The sequence below is a fragment of the Actinia tenebrosa genome, unplaced genomic scaffold (assembly GCF_029948245.1).
Source record: "Actinia tenebrosa isolate PJP-AT-01 unplaced genomic scaffold, QUT_ActTen_1.0 PGA_scaffold13__45_contigs__length_12533684, whole genome shotgun sequence".
NCBI lineage: Eukaryota > Metazoa > Cnidaria > Anthozoa > Actiniaria > Actiniidae > Actinia > Actinia tenebrosa.
In genome coordinates, this window is record NW_028292573.1 from 9264103 (window position 1) to 9275411 (window position 11309).

The 11309-nt window shown below is 37.4% G+C and overlaps 2 protein-coding genes across 2 annotated transcripts; one reads left to right on the forward strand and one right to left on the reverse strand.

Annotated features, from left to right (window-relative positions):
- The first annotated feature begins 1875 nt into the window (after positions 1-1875).
- LOC116307184 (failed axon connections homolog) lies at positions 1876-7049 on the forward strand. Its single transcript, XM_031717332.2, is given in 3 exon segments — positions 1876-2367; positions 3064-3198; positions 3200-7049. Coding segments are annotated over 3 exon segments (888 nt in total). The 5' UTR covers positions 1876-1915; the 3' UTR covers positions 3501-7049.
- A 506-nt stretch (positions 7050-7555) lies between these two features.
- On the reverse strand, positions 7556-10826 carry LOC116307174 (uncharacterized). Its single transcript, XM_031717324.2, has 7 exons — positions 10514-10826; positions 9740-9817; positions 9224-9292; positions 9043-9141; positions 8829-8863; positions 8634-8691; positions 7556-8060 (listed from the first exon to the last, which is right to left on the reverse strand). Exons 1-7 carry the CDS (start codon positions 10728-10730, stop codon positions 7738-7740), a joined length of 879 nt encoding a protein of 292 aa, XP_031573184.2. The 5' UTR covers positions 10731-10826; the 3' UTR covers positions 7556-7737.
- Positions 10827-11309: the final 483 nt, after the last annotated feature.

Here is an 11309-nt window from a genome sequence, read left to right on the forward strand (position 1 = left end):
TCAACTGCAATAATAATAATAATAATGATGATGATGATGATGATGATGATAATAACAATAATAATAATAATAATGATAACTTTATTGAAAGTATCTATGGATTTAGCAGTTAAAACTAATTGAGGACACTAACTAAAACTAAATGAAATGAATTAAGATATATTAATTGTCGATAAAATTTTATATAGCTGTTTCGTTTAGGGCTTTCTTTCCAGACCTATGGTCGTTTCCGTGAAAACCAGCATTGAAACGAAGGAGGGAAGAAATACAAAGAAAGAAGAAGGAAGCGCTCGTGACTGGAAAAAAGGAAAAAAGAAAATTAACTTAATCACGAAAAAAAAGAAGGGCAATATAAATTAAACTATCTTTTGTACTGTCTTCGATTATATTGAGCAAGCAAGACGCCCTACAGGCGTTCACTGGGTTGCCTGATCATACACAGAGGCCTAGGACAACTGAAGTAGTTTATGTTAGCCAAAATTAAAGATAATGGAATGTTTCAAAGAAAAGAACAATTTCGTTTAACTCGTCTAAGTTGATCTTCTCCCTTAAGGTTTTCTCTACATAATGCCTCAAAATAATTGCAGGTTCTCGGCCCTTTTTTAGGCTATGAAATAAACAGTTTTGCGTTATGCATGTCACACTACTTGTGAATTTGATCTTATATTCTCAGACAGAATCACCAATTCATTTTCTTATATTCTTACAATCCTTTGTTATTATGTAAATTACTGGGGTAGCTGTTTATTTTCCTTGTCAGGCAGAAATTGCGCAATAGTATCCAGAAGTCTTCACTGTACCACCCACTAGTCCTTTGCGGGCATATGATATAGAGAGCCAAGTGCAGTAAATGTTCTTGTCAGCAAACTTTGCCAGGAAATAGGAAAGGATAGCTCTACTTTTCGCGGATTGATATAGCTTATGTGACTGATAGAACGTCTGATCGAACTTTTACAGTCTTATAAGCAACCGACTATAGGAATAAATCTTTTTTCACTAAAACGATTCATTATAAGCTTATTGTTGAAGATTTAAATCTGATAAAACTATGAACTAAAAAATAAATAAATAATATTATAAGATGAGTTTCGAACACACGATAAGATAAGATTTTTTAACCCACCAAAAGAAATTCAAAAAAAAAACAAAAAACAAAACGATTCCACTGTGCCATACCCCCGAGACATCCGCAGAGCTGGGGCGTCGTATGGACTTCGGACCTGACGGCGATTAAATCCTTCTGCCCTTGGGTGTACGAATTACGCAAGAAAATGTTCTAGCCGAAGCATCAGGGGAGAGACCAGCCGGCCCCCAGACCATATCGGCTAATCCCTTGCATCTCTGCCACGCACGGAATCGGTTGAAAATATAATGTTTAAAAGTCTGGTCTATTCGGTGCATTGTTTTCATGGCTATTGTTATGCTGATTCACCTGGAACCGTGGTCCAGTGGATAAATCGTTGTGTTCAAGATATATACTGAGTCAAGCTCGTCTGAGAAGGTTAAGCACTTGGATGGGTGACCTAAACATTATACTTTTCACGCTTTCGCTCATTTTTCCGGGTTTTTTTATTTTTTATTTATTTTTCAAAATAATAGAATATAGAATAGTGATTAGTGAAAATTTTGTATTTTTGAGTAGCCATTGAAATTCCTGTCTTGAATTCTAGCAAACGAAAACCCCTCGGAGAGAAACTGACGAAACTTCCGGCCATTTAGTACTTTCTTTTCTTTTCTTTCTTTTTTCTTTCTTTTTTCTTCTTCTTCTTCTTCCTCTTTTAGGAAAAAATGATTTTTTTCGTTGAAAAATGATTTTCAGTTTTCGCTTAAAAAGATTACAACCAATCTCAAAACACAGGAAACCCAGGCTGAAAAGTCCGGAAACAGACCAGGTCATCCATGACTGCAACAAATTATGCATGACTGTTGTCAGGAATACAACATACAAATGGAGCTCGGATTTTATTCTTTTTGCATCTTATCTGGACTTCTTCTTGCCGTCCTAGTCATTCTCTGGATTTATACAACAAACTCAAAGAAATCCAATAAAACAGTTCCCTCAGGAGTGGTGCTTCTACACCAATCGAAACCTCACTCTACGATTGTCAACCTCTCTCCGCCATGTTTGAAGTTGGAAACATTTCTTCGCATGGCGAAAATTCCTTATGAGTGTGACTACTCCTTAAAAAGCTCAAGCAAAGGAAAGAGACCGTGGATAGAAATCAATGGAATAGCAGTTGCAGATTCCAACTTTTGCATTGAGTTTCTCAGCAAGGAGTTTAAGGTTGATGTTGATAGTCACTTGACTGACGAGGAGAAGGGTTTAGCTACTGCTCTACGTGTTATGCTGGAAGAGAACACCTACTGGTAAGACTAACTATGGACTGATAGACCGATGTGTTCATGTTTCTGTGACCTCTACAACAGAACTTCAAGTGGTCATAGTTTTTGTCTTCCCTCTTTCAATATTTCTGACCGTTGTAAATTAGATGTATAAAAGACGACAACGAAATACGAAACACGTTAACAGGGACGGGCCCCTGGGGTGTACAGTAGAAGACATAAAGACTCCAGCAGGTAGACGTTAAAGCTGAGAACTTGTCTACATATATCAGTCTCTCACCTCTACTCTCTCGATCATCACTCTATCAACAATAATCTCTCCTTAACAACCTTGGCTTGTCCTGTTTGCCGTGGCCTGTTACGTGATCTTAAGAATCACTACAGGGGATGGGGTAGGGGATTGTGTTTGGGAGACGTACGCTACTGTCAATACGTATGTGAGGGTCTGAGGAATAAGAGGCATAGCCGAGTGTTTCTCTGGCTCTTCGAATGTTTCGCAGCTAGCTCACGGCACGGATTGTTTATATCACAGTACAGAGACATAAGCAGCCGTTTTATATTGCTTTTATAAGATTTTTGAACGATTTATGGCACGAGCGTGTCTCTGTTCTCTAATATAAACATGGTAGCCAGCCAATCAGCGCGCGTGTTATATCTCAAATATTTTATCCAGTTAATCTGCACATCACATTTATTATTATTATTTTTTTTTTCATTTAGGACGATTGTTTATTATCGTTGGTGTAGTAGCTATGCACCAGAGTTTGGTCGAATTGTACTTGATTCCATTCCATTCCCTCTGAGAACTATCGTGTTTTGGATAGCTCAAAGACGTGTCCAGGGCTACTTGTAATGGCCATGGAATAGGACGCCACTCGGAGAAGGAAATCTATGGCATTGCTGAAAGAGATCTTCGTGCTGTGTCCGCATGGCTGGGCAAAAAGAAGTTTCTATTTGGCAACCAGCCCTCACTGGTTGACGCCGCTCTCTTCGCTCTTGTTGGTAATATTAGCTGGCAGATGGTTGAGAGTCCACAGGCACATCTAATCGAGGCTGACCTGAAGAATCTTGCTGAGCATGCGCATAGAATGAAAGAATTGTTTTATCCTGACTGGGATGAAATAACCCGTGGCTCACAGAAGACAAAATCTACTTGATCGAGTACGACATGGCAGTCACTACATCCTCTGCTGGTTAGTGTATTTTTTCTCGAATGTTTGCTCAGGTAAACCTAGAATGCTTGAAAATACTCTTGTGAGTTACGATCTTTGATGCTAGGTGGAGTTAATTGGTTAATATAACCCTGTACTTGTTGCTAGGCGGAGTTGACTGGTTAATATAGACATGTACTTGTTGCTAGGTGGAGTTGATTGGTTAATATAGACATGTACTTGTTGATTGGTTAATATAGACCTGTACTTGTTGCTAGGTGGAGTTAATTGGTTAATATAGACATGTACTTGTTGCTAGGCGGAGTTGACTGGTTAATATAGACATGTACTTGTTGCTAGGTGGAGTTGATTGGTTAATATAGACATGTACTTGTTGATTGGTTAATATAGACCTGTACTTGTTGCTAGGTGGAGTTAATTGGTTAATATAGCCCTGTACTTGTTGCTAGGCGGAGTTGACTGGTTAATATAGACATGTACTTGTTGCTAGGTGGAGTTGATTGGTTAATATAGACATGTACTTGTTGATTGGTTAATATAGACATCTACTTGTTGCTAGGCGGAGTTGACTGGTTAATATAGACATGTACTTGTTGCTAGGTGGAGTTAATTGGTTAATATAGACCTGTACTTGTTGCTAGGTGGAGTTAATTGGTTAATATAGCCCTGTACTTGTTGCTAGGCGGAGTTGACTGGTTAATATAGACATGTACTTGTTGCTAGGCGGAGTTGATTGGTTAATATAGACCTGTACTTGTTGCTAGGCGGAGTTGATTGGTTAATATAGCCCTGTACTTGTTGCTAGGCGGAGTTGATTGGTTAATATAGACATGTACTTGTTGCTAGGCGGAGTTGACTGGTTAATATAGACATGTACTTGTTGCTAGGTGGAGTTGATTGGTTAATAAACATGTACTTGTTGCTAGGCGGAGTTGATTGGTTAATATAGACATGTACTTGTTGCTAGGTGGAGTTGATTGGTTAATATAGACATGTACTTGTTGATTGGTTAATATAGACCTGTACTTGTTGCTAGGTGGAGTTAATTGGTTAATATAGCCCTGTACTTGTTGCTAGGCGGAGTTGACTGGTTAATATAGACATGTACTTGTTGCTAGGTGGAGTTGATTGGTTAATATAGACATGTACTTGTTGATTGGTTAATATAGACCTGTACTTGTTGCTAGGAGGAGTTGATTGGTTAATATAGCCCTGTACTTGTTGCTAGGTGGAGTTGATTGGTTAATATAGACATGTACTTGTTGATTGGTTAATATAGACCTGTACTTGTTGCTAGGTGGAGTTAATTGGTTAATATAGCCCTGTACTTGTTGCTAGGTGGAGTTAATTGGTTAATATAGACCTGTACTTGTTGCTAGGCGGAGTTGATTGGTTAATATAGACCTGTACTTGTTGCTAGGCGGAGTTGACTGGTTAATATAGACATGTACTTGTTGATTGGTTAATATAGACCTGTACTTGTTGCTAGGCGGAGTTGATTGGTTAATATAGACCTGTACTTGTTGCTAGGCGGAGTTGATTGGTTAATGTAGACCTGTACTTGTTGCTAGGCGAAGTTGATTGGTTAATATAGACCTGTACTTGTTGCTAGGCGGAGTTGATTGGTTAATATAGACCTGTACTTGTTGCTAGGCGAAGTTAATTGGTTAATTTGTTGATATGGGGAAGTGATTCGTTACTAGACACGATATATTGCTATAGGCAGACCATTGTTAGAGTTAGATATGCGTTTCTACTTTTGCCTATAAAAGTTCTCTTAGCGAAGGTATAGTAACTTTTAAAAAATATGCATGGTCAAGCTGAAAGCAATGTGATGGCATCTAGGCAGCCATCATACTGTCCATGTATACGTACGTACGAATACTGTCTATCTCAAAACATGTTTGCCAATAGACCAGTTCGAATTCCAAACTACCGCTGTGTTCCTTGATTACAGACACATTTACACAGGGTTAGGCTCGTATCATTGTCTAAATATTCACAAATACCAACGGTAAAGTAAAGAATGCACAACTCCAACAATACAAACACTTTGAAACTCGACGGACCTTGACTGGAACGCGTGAATATTCTGCACAAACTCGAGGATAACCCTGTGCAAATGAGTCTGTAATCAAGAAACACAGCGGTAATTTGGAATTCTAAACAAGTCTATCCTAGAGTTCTTTTTTTCAGATAGGCTAATTGTATTTATTTTCCACTAATTAATTGGTGTTGATTGCGTGCTTAATAATAAAACATGATTTACTTCCGTCGAGATGAGTTTAAGCAGTCATCATTTCGGAACCGCTCTAATTCCTATCCAATTAGCAGTAATTTTAATTAGGCAATTACTGTTTTTTGTTTATTTTAAAATCATATTTCAATGCCTTAATTGATAGTTCCGGGACGTGTGTTGTCACTTTATATTTACCACTGCGACAATACTTGACGCTTCGTCGTCGTCGTCGTATTTAATTTTCACAGTCAGTTTTCATTTTTTCGCTGCTTAAAAATATTCCTAACATGGGCTGTCCTTCTTCTGTGTCGGTTAAACCAAGCCTCAATGGTAGAGAAATAGCCCTTAACCGCAAATCACTTTCGTATGAAAAGGAAGAATACCGTAGGATGCTATTGCCTGTCATCAAAGAAGAAAACGATTCTATCTACGAAGGTATGACAAGGAAAAAGAGTAAGATTTCAGTGGAAATAACGTTTATCGATGGGCCCAAATACATTAAATCTAAAGCCATGCAAAATACTATTCAGGAAAGGTTATTTAGCCCAAATTACGACAAAAGTCGGCGATTGAGGACCGGAGAAGAATGATACCATACTACAGACTGTACATCTCAGATCACTGACGATGTTGGCCAAACCTCGAACTCCTTCACATAAGGCTGAAATAACGAGCGTTCGACATCGTGTAATGAAGACTATAGTTATTTAACAGACGCGTTTGGGCGTTAATCCTTGGAAACTGTAGATGCTACTCCATTGCACCACTGACTCCATTATTTAAAAAATTGCAATGACCAACTCTCAGTCAAGAGATAATTATATATAAATGTTACTTTAGGCTTTTAATGTATGTCTTCATACAGAATATTTATCTCGACAATAGGCCACGTTCGAGATATTAAAATTCTAGCAAGATACCGTGATATAATAATAATCTTTATTGGGTAAACTAATAAAGCAGTAGGCTTATTTCCAATTAAAATAATAATATTTAAAATAATTTCAGTTGCCGAAGTAGGAACGTCGTATAAGGTACATTATTTTATTCCAACACTAATGATTGTATTTGGTGATCAACATGTTTGCACCATACATGTAGTATTATATATGTAGTATTGTATATTATAAATCCTCGCAATCAAGTCTGAATCTTAAGATATCGACCTATATATAATGACTACACAATAATAAGTAATTTTATATAATAGATCAGATATTTTTCAGTTAAGGAATTTGTTAAAAAAACTATCTTTATCCGTTGTAAATATTAATAAATTTCATGTAAATATTCTAGTAATAGAGTTCGATTGATTTCTGTTTTTCCTGAAGCGTCATTTAAGGGAATGGCATGATCTAAAATGATGGGAAATTATTACGCTCAGAGTAAAGAAATACATATTAGAGAGTTTTAGATTGACTTTTTTTTCTCCCCGCAAACGGCAAACGTGACCACGTTTTCATAGTTTTCCTGTATTTTACTTTACCTTTTACAAACCTTCTCACCAAGCGCAAATACTCTTTTGTTTTTCTACTACTTGGACTTTTTTGCGATTCTTTTTCAGTAATTTAAAAGAATTTTTTACTGATCAACTGACGTTTCACGTTTGCCGTGAACGTAAATCTAAAACTCTCTATTCCTGTGATTTAACTTGGCCCGTAAACGAATAGTATGCACAATGACTTCCATTGTTGCTTTTGTTTTTGCTTTGTTTATTTGTTGGTTTTTTTTTTTCCCCCTTTTCTTTTCTTTTCTTTTCTTTTTTCCTTTTTTTTTTTTTTTTTTTTTTTTTTTGCTTTGACTGTTAGTCACTATAATTATTAGCCATTTTGTGGTCGAGGAAACTGGGTCGACGATTAAGTATTACTGTGCATCGTGGGACTTTTTTAGCCAAGATAGCCGCCATCTTTAAAATGAGCAACTCGACAGAGTTTTTCTTCAAGCAGAATAAATACGCTATTTTTTTAAACAGGCCAATTAAAATCACCCTAATGCTTTGGGTTTGTGTTTGTCGTTTTGTTCAGCAATGATTCGAGCCTGTTCTAGAATCGTCTTTCTTCTTTTGATTGAGTATTTAGGTTTAGATGACGCTCCAATGTCGTGTTTATCCTGACTGGCTCCAAGACTTGTAGCATTAGGATTGTAGAAGCAGCCTAATTTGAATTCTTTCTTAAATAAGAGTAGTTTGAATCCTAACGATATGCACCCGCCAAACGTATGATCGTAAGACATGTTGGTGAATCTTATGCATCCTTTGAGAAAACGAACAAATGGGATGGAAAAACAAATGGAAGGAGGATTTTCAGCTGAAAAAAAGAAAGCAATTACAAATAGTATTAAATTGTTGGCAAATTAAGTTACAGGTTAACTAAGCAAGGGAAAAGAATAATTCGTAGTAGTTTGATTCTCCAGGGCCGTGGCTGTTTTAAAGGCATTGTCGCGCTTAAAGTCGTTGTGAAAACAGAACCGTACGAATGCTAAAACGGCACAGACTAAATCTTTGACATATATTTTCTTACAGATCTTAAATTTCGTAGTCGTTGAAAAGTGCAGACGTGTACGTATAGGAGGCAGTTTTCTTCACAGAATCGCTTTTGGTCCCCTAGGCGGCGGAACGACTTCGAAAAAAGAAATTTTTTTAAAACCTAAAACAGGCTCCCACTCATTATAATTAGCAATCAAAACAGAGCATGGAATAGACTGCTTCATAATGTGTTCTTCAACAAAAATGTTAAATTTTTAAACAGCCATGCAATGAACAAGAGCCCGGCATCATCTATATAGCATCGTCCACCTCACATTTCTTTTTTATCTCAGGGGAGAGGAGAATTAAAGCCTTTAACCTTTCACCGGCTTCGCTTCGTTATCCATCTGATTACCTGATATGCTTTTGCTAAAGGCTGTTTGACCCTTCCATGTGACAGCGAACTTCAGTCCCTAGTGTAAAACCATGACCAGTTGGATAAATAATCTGATTATGATATTGATTCTAAGAAAATGTACTCGTCATTTCCACACTCCGTAGAGAGCTTTGAATATGAGAGTGGAACATAAATTATACGACTGACTCTTACCATCTCTTCTCTCAAGAGAGTAACTTGCACACAAACTACAAAAGAAAGGTACTTTAGTTCAAATGAGATAATGACATAGGGTTGAAATAGGCAATCGACAGCCTAGCCTTCGATGTTTGGCGGTCCGCGGTTTTCTCGTAGGGAGCGGTGAGAGATATTTCGCCGCAAACGACCGCAGACTACCAAATAACGCAGGCAACGAACAGCATCTTACCATCAGCAATGTTATGAGATACATCCACATCAAGGCAGCATTCACATGTTTGGTCTTCACAGCCACAACCAGAGTCCATCTGCTGAACTGGTCTTTGAGCTTCAAAAGAAAAAGGAAATTTACCGAGAAGGCAACCAAAACAAGGCGGTTGTGACGTCAGGAGACATTTATTCATGCTTACCTTGGTGGTGCTTTTGGTCATCACCGCTGACCTCATGTTCTGCAGAACCTAACACCGTCTCCCCTGAAACTTGTGTAACAAATACACGAGACAAAAATATCAGCGCAAAAGAAAAAGTAAGATTATTAGTGAGATTATTAGTGTCATTTAGTATAGTGATCCTTAGACTTTCTCAAGGTCTCTCTAATCGTCTCCCGTTAGGTAAGCGGCCATCTCTTCCCTCGAAGCTAGGCGTACCCGTGCCGCTTCGCTCACGGCGCTCACCACCAGATGAGCTGTAAGAACATCTCCTAGTGAGCTAGAGTTAGCCGGTGCGGCTTGATGCAAGCCTCTGACAGTGAATCAGTATCGTTTGTGTCATTTTATATTTGTAACAGACATGAGCTTTCGTAAAACGGCCAGCTTTCCCTTATTTGACTCCTTTTCCATATATAACTTTATTTGCATGAACTGTGTTGTTTGAATGCTTGGGGGTCTATATAATCCGCGTGTTAGCTCTATACTTAGTATATATACCTCGTGTCCTGTCTTCTAGCTCTTGTTCACCACTTTGTTCAGCAATTCTTCCTGAAGCAGCTGATTTTCCAGAAGATTCTAAAAACAGGAGAGCAATATGAAATCTGTAAATTCTTATGAACTCGAGTTTGCTCGTCGGACATTTTGTATTTCATGCATTGGGATGACTACCTATTGTTAGGGTGGACAATCAAGCATAGCCTGGCCGGATAGGTCTAACACGGAAGCCACAATGAATAAACAAAAGAAATAATGATAAAAACAAACAAACAAAAGACAAGTAAACCTATCTATATGACCTGAACCCATTATGTACTAGGAATAGAAAATGTTTGGATTAGATATTTGTTTGTTTGTTTGTTTATGTCATGGGGGTCTGAATGCAAAATAATTGCTGTTAATTAATTTGCCGACCGTCAATGTGTCGGCTCAGTTTATATATCGTCAGTTCGTGCAGTTTATCGGAAATTTATTAATAACGCACGAGAAGACCTGGTATAAGCTGTATTTACAAAACGATGGACCTTAACTTGTGTGAGTGTGAAGACCCAATAAATAAATTAAAGATAAATAAAAAATTATCAATGACAAATACTCCGGGTTCTCCGATATTAGTCGCTACACAAAAATGAACTTCCAAATTCTAATTCGATCTATCGGTCGTCCGTCTACCTTAGAGTGGAAAAAGTTGGATAAATTAAATCATAAAAAATTATGAAAATTTTACGAGAGGAAGAAAAGTTAAAAGGAAACAGTTTATCATTTAATTCTCACCAATTTCTCCAGTTTTTTCAATCTTTTCCTCTTCTGCGTTGCCATTTACTTCCAACCAAGCTTGGTCCAACATCTCATCCAAAACGTCATTCTCATCGAGCAACAACAACACGTCAGGATATTCCTGTGGTCCTGTGTTGTTATAGCGATCTTTATTGCCAGCTGACGTCACCTCCAGGTGTATTAATAGGCACGTCAGTAAACAAATCGATTTCATTCCTTCAGTTTAACATCAATATTTACGTTTGAGAATCTAAACAATTTTTTCTTTCCAACATTCGTATAAAGTGTTTAGATAATGACAGTGGTCTTGGTATGTGGTTTATATGAATTGAATTCACGAGTCATTGAATACTTATCTATGTCCTCATGTCTTGATCACTATGATATCAGTTTATATTCCCCAACCTATATTCTCTAAAGGTCATATTTCAGGGTTCTGGGTACATTTTTTAAAAGCAAAAAAAAAAAAAAAAAAAAAAAAAAAAAGATAAAAAAAACCCCTTTATTTTCTTTTAATTTCGATAAACATTGTTTAAGTTCTTTTCGTCACATTATTTAAATCGATTAATGATTTAGCGTGGACAAGTCTAAAGCAATTGTACAACCTGTTATCGGAGACTGCTTTTTGACATGAGCATCACACGCCTCGCCGGGCATTGACTTACAAAACCAAAGTCAAACTAAGAATCAACAATATCTATAACCTGGCCTGAAATTTAGCAGATCAAATACAGTGTTCCCGTGTTTGATACTCTGATTAAAACACGCTGGATGTTGAGAGAACATGAGAGAA